Source organism: Lathyrus oleraceus, chromosome 2 (assembly GCF_024323335.1).
Source record: "Lathyrus oleraceus cultivar Zhongwan6 chromosome 2, CAAS_Psat_ZW6_1.0, whole genome shotgun sequence".
Lineage (NCBI taxonomy): Eukaryota > Viridiplantae > Streptophyta > Magnoliopsida > Fabales > Fabaceae > Lathyrus > Lathyrus oleraceus.
In genome coordinates, this window is record NC_066580.1 from 12,434,356 (window position 1) to 12,440,276 (window position 5,921).

A 5,921-nucleotide genomic window follows, 5' to 3' on the forward strand; every position below is an offset into this window, starting at 1 on the left:
AATGATAATAATAGTGATAATATAGAAGAATGTGGTAGATTGAGTTTTATTTTTAAAATGGAATGGAAGTATAATTCTTAATAAGATATGCATACATATTAAATATCCCTCAACATATAAATGATTATATATAAATTAAAAGAATTTGAGAACAACTATGATGAATGCTTGGAATTTAAAACAATTTCAACTGCAACTTAGTTAACAGGTTGAATTTATCATACTAAGTTTGATTTGGCTGTCATCATTATAAACGTATAGTAATAAAACTAAATATGTGTTCTTAAGTTATTCAGGGTTTGGAATTCCAACTGAAATTGCTGCTAATTCAAACAAGTGTATTTCTAATGGTAAGTGAATTAATTAATCAAGCTCAATCATTCATTACAGATATTCCTCTCGAGTTCCGACTATTCGCCAAGAAAATCCATGATAGAGGACAACCAAGATGCTAAATTGGAACAAAATAGCATGTTGACAACACATTTTCTTGGACACCAATGTCTACTCAACCTCAAGTTCTTCAAAAAGAAATACTGATAAAAGAAAACTGCAAAGAACCTAAATAAAAGCGAAGAAGGGTGCATATCTTATCTACATGGTGCAAGAGGTCTTGATACTGAGATGTTTTATCAAGATGTAGGATAAGCTACCTTGCTGCGCTTTTTTAGTGACTCTGAGAAAGAGGAGAAAGCTTCTTTCATTTCATTTGGAAGAGGGAATTGAAGGGGGAGTACCGTGGGAAGTCGTGCATTGTATTGCACCCTTGTTTTCCAGGACATGGGAAGTGCAAGTGCTGGCCGCGGTTTGTTTATCCCATCCATGAGAAAAGAAAATGCTCCAAAAGTGAGGCAGCTCTGCAGAAGAGCTTGTGGTGGACCTGAAAAATACAAGAGGGTAAGTCGTAATAACAAAACAAGTACAAAAATGAAATTCACAAATGTGTTTAGGTAAACAATGGAATTAACTTCAATAGTATGGATGATTAGAAAACAATAGTTTTATTTCCTTTTCCTTTTGCCTGATGATGGTGGATTCTACATAGGAATACAACTCAAAAATAGTCTTGTGAGGCTCACCCACCAATAAGGGACAACATTACATTTATTCAACGAATATGTGATGTGATGATCATGTTTTTAAAGATGTATTAAGAATTTAAGAATGAAATTTACAGATGTATATGTCGATGATAAAGCTTATCCCCTATACCCTTTTTTCTTTTAAATCCAATAAAGTGGAACAAGTTTAAATGAAGGGGGAAATTCATCCATTTATATTATAAACGCTAAAAAAATACCTGGAAAACTTAGAGCAAGTCCAGTGCAGCATCCAGCTACTCCAGCGTTAATGACTGCAGATGCGAAAGTATAGACATTATCAGTGAAAAATAATATTAAAGCAAAAGTGCTTTCATAGTTAAATATTTCATACCATCATCCTTTCCTCTAAGTCTTTTCAAGATGCAAACAACCAAACTATGAACTCCAGCCAAAATTGCAAATGTCTAACAAAACAAAGAAAAACTATTATTGAAGAACATAATTGAGGCATATATAAAAAACATACGATATGATACGTACCAACACAGTACACAATAGAATAGTAATAATAATAACAGTATTTAAGAGAAAGAGCTTTATTATATGGACGTATAAAGGAACAAGGTACAGAATAAGGAATTACAAATCCCTAGATCTGCCAAGAGCTAGGCTCCTCAATAGAGAGTCAGTACTCTCGATCCTCAATGCACTAACAGACAAAATGCAAAGATCCTCCTCAATTCCCTCTCTGACTCCTTATAACTCGGAAAAGAAATGCTGTGATGCTCTCTCCCAGATACACGTCACATCATCTCTAACAACCTTAGCCATTATTTCCCAATCTGTCCTTTCTCCTAGAATAAACCAATAACGGCTTGGCCCCACTAGTTGCTGAGTGAATTAATTGCTGATGTGGTGCTTCCTCATTTGTTTGGGTTCTATCACGATACATTGATTCTACCACACAAAGATTAATCAAGTTGATAAGCAAGCAACAAAAAAGTTCCGAGGTTCAAACCTTTGCTTGAGATCCTGCTTCTACAAAGGATCCTTTAAAACCTTTCTTTTTGTACAATCCAGTACCTGAAACACACCCGTCACAAGCATCCTTAAGTATGCAAATCAGAAAACATCAACTTATTTAGGTATCCAAAGTCAAACTTCTCAAAGATACACACTAAATATAACAATAGTCAGAAAGTAATAGAAATCAATCAAAAAAGCTACAACTCATAAAATTTAAGCGAACACCAGTAACTTTGTAACAAAATCCTTTGCCTGGCTCTCAATTATATAAGCAAAACATAAGCCATCTTACCAACTACTAAAACAAACTATATACGTGTATTTGGCTTTAATTATAAAATCGATTCTGTCAAAAGAGGGTTTAAACTTTAAACAGAAATGAAGTTCATTCCGAATATTCTTTTATTCTAAAAGCACGCTTGACGTAAAACTCAACATGGTTTTACACCCCAATGCAAATAAGACTTTATCATCTCTCTTTGGTACATAGTCGGAATGACAAACAAAACACGCCTGAAAAACTCACACAGAAAGGAGAGATCCAAGGCTTGAACCAAATTAATCGTAGAAAATACCCAGGGTAACAATCATGGTTTTAAATTGCAGTACACAACCGCAATTGTGTCCGCAATATTACTGATATTGTACCCTCCGCAACCGCATCGGACTGCAATTGCAGTGTGATTTGAAATCATGCGTCCTTCCACATTATGAACCACACCATACAACTTCGCCCAGGTTTCCTCAAGTATTTTTGTCAAAACACAAAATTTAGAACCATAAAACTCAATTTATTTCTGAAAAATCTTAACATAAGTGTTTTTTAACCGTGTATTTCAAACTCTTCTCATTTCTCAATCAAAATTCACGCTGCAATGGACGCAATGTGCATCGCAGCAATAACTACAATCACAACACCCACAACCACAACTAAAAACCATGGTAACAACTTAGGCATTGCAGCTAAGCCTTAGTAAAACAACTTATCATTTCTAGTGAACTCAAAATCTGGTGTCAAAACCAATTTTAATTTCAAAAATTCAAACATACTAATTTTAACACAAAACCGTTTCTTCATTCAATCATGATTTATAGAATTGAAAATGATTACTGAAACATCGAAAATACATATCAGTTATGAAACGAACCAATCAAAAAATCAAAACCGAAGAAGAAGCAGTTTCACTTCTGCAATTGCAACATCGCTACTTCAATAAAAACAAAACCAGCATTTCAACCATTGAAATTGAAAATGAATTACACACGATTCAGGAGCACTCACGCTATAAACATAAACACTAAACCCTCGATTAAAACGCCAAATTAAAAATTCAAATCAAAAGAAGCATAATTAAGTACGTAATTACTGAAAGCTACTAATATAATAGTGCAGAGACAAGAAGAGAAGAGAAAGACCGAATCCAAAAACGGAACCCATTAAAGCGCCGCGGGCGAAGTCACCGGCGGAACTGATTAGACAAACGGAAGTAGCGGTGGGAACGATGGCGTTGGAAGAATCGGGAACGGAGTCGGAAGAATCCTCCTCGTGAGGCGGTGCAATACCATCGGAATCCGCCGTCGCCATAACTCTTTGCTCTAACTGTTGTTGGGTTCAATTCTGGTTTCTGATGTATTGTCGTTATCTATGCGTTATCTCTTTCAATTTCAAAGTTTCCTAACGACGTCGTTTTGCTCCCTCGTGAACCAACACTGTAACTACTCGCAAATGGGCTTTATTAATGTTTTATTATCTTAATCAATGTGAGTTTAAAAGTGATTAATTTAATAATCAAATCTAAGTTAAAGTAATGTTAATTTTCTATTAGTATTTTATTATTTCTCTCTCATAATATGTCAGGTAAACTTATTTAGTCAATAGACACATATTTTTTATCAACATTAAACATAATAAGACATTTTAGTATTTTTATTGTTTAAACAAATTTTGAAGTAAGTTTCAAAAGATTGAACTTTACAAATATATGTGAGTTTATTTTTGGAGAAAAAGGATGGTGCACTGACAGTGTAAATTAGTGTAAATTACTTTTACACTGTCAATTAATGACAATCATGTCTTCCGCTAAATCAACTATTAAATTTTAAATTATTTATATGATTTGACACTTTAAAATATTTTGATTGGATACATGTGTAATACTTTTTTATACTGACAGTGCACTACCATTAAACTTTTATTTTTATCACAAATAAGTTTATGTAGCATATAATATTTCTAAAGTTATTTTTTATTAATATAAGTAAATTATGTACTAATGAATCCTAATATACAACAAAATTATATATATATTCTGAATTCTAAACCGATATCAAGTCAGGAAAATGGAATAACCAATGCGTTATGGATGAGGGCGCTACTCAAGAAGACGAAGTTGTTTGTTAAACTCCCATTGAATGAGAGTCGGCTACGTAAATAGTCAAGTGTCCGGGACTTGCTTTGTCACCTCTATAAACTAGAGTAGGTATGTTAGGTTTCAAATAAGTCATTGTGCTCTCCTGGAATATCTGAGGGCACTAATGTTTTTAATCGTTATGGAAACACACATTGATTTTCATGAGACCAAATCCTTCAGGGATAGAGCGGGATATGCAAGTGTTCACTAAGTGGATTCACGTGGTCAATCTATGGGCATTTGGGTGTTAAAGCATAATGAAAGTAACATTTTAATTATTGTGCATGATGTCTTTATGGATAAAATTACTATCAAGCTATCATTGGAAACTTCCTCTTGGTATGTAACTGGAATTTATGTTAGTCCCATGTACACTTCTCATCTTGATCTTTGACTTCACTTCATTAACCAAAGGAACATTGTTGATGGTCTTTGTGTGTTGATTAGAGACTTTAACAACATCATTCATCCGAGTGAATAAAAAGGAGGTAATTTTAATCATTTTAGGGCGGTTGCTTTGTTGAATGTCATTGATATATATAATTTAGTTGAATTAGACATGATTGGTGGAAAATTCACATGAAATAATTCTTGTTTTGGTATTCAAATGGTCTATGCAAGCTGGATAAGGCCCTGGTTGACGTTGCTTGGCACATGGCCTTCCCTAATGCATATGTTGAGGTGTTGTGTAAAATTCATTTTGATCACAACCTCATTCTCCTTAAGTGGGGTCTTCCCCTTATAGACTACAAGCCGCGTTATTTTAGGTTTTAGACAACTTGGATCACTCACCCAAGATACTCCACTATAGTCCAGAGTGCTTAGGGAAAATCCCTAGAAGCCATTGTAACTTCTCTCCAAAATGTGCAGCATGCTCTATCCTTTTTAATAAGGAAACTTTTATCAATATCAATAAATGGAAGTGTCATACCTCATTTTTGTCTGGGCATTTTAAATTGATCTGATACATGTGCATTTGTCAAGTTTTGCATTTTTTAGTCATATGCATTTTTATCATCAAATAAAGTCACCATAATCATGCATATATGGGTGTTCGCGGTGCGGTTTGGGTAGTTTTGACGATAAAAATCATCCGAACCGCAAGAGAAAAAAGCATGTGGTTTGGTTTGGTTTGGTTGGCTTTTAGAAACCAAACCAAACCAATGTGGTTTTGATTGGTTCGGTTGGTTCGGTTTTATACAATATTTTTATTTAGCCATACATACACCTATAGAGAACAACATAACTTTGTATTTAGTCATTCATACATTATTAAATAACATCAAAACTCATCATATTTAGACAAAAATTTCTCATTCAATATACAAAAAATTAGATTAGAAAAAAATGGAATAAAAAACATATATAAAATAGTAGCATAAAATAATATCAAAGACATTATATATATATATATATATATATATATATATATATATATATA

The 5,921-nt window shown here is 33.4% G+C and overlaps 1 protein-coding gene across 1 annotated transcript; it reads right to left on the bottom strand.

The window, feature by feature from the left end:
• Positions 1-337: 337 nt before the first annotated feature.
• LOC127117644 (mitochondrial import inner membrane translocase subunit TIM22-3) lies at positions 338-3,770 on the bottom strand. The gene is made up of 5 exons (XM_051047721.1): positions 3,486-3,770; positions 2,062-2,126; positions 1,435-1,507; positions 1,301-1,354; positions 338-880 (listed from the first exon to the last, which is right to left on the bottom strand). The coding sequence occupies exons 1-5, from the start codon at positions 3,652-3,654 to the stop codon at positions 633-635; spliced, it is 609 nt and encodes a 202-aa protein (XP_050903678.1). The 5' UTR covers positions 3,655-3,770; the 3' UTR covers positions 338-632.
• Positions 3,771-5,921: the final 2,151 nt, after the last annotated feature.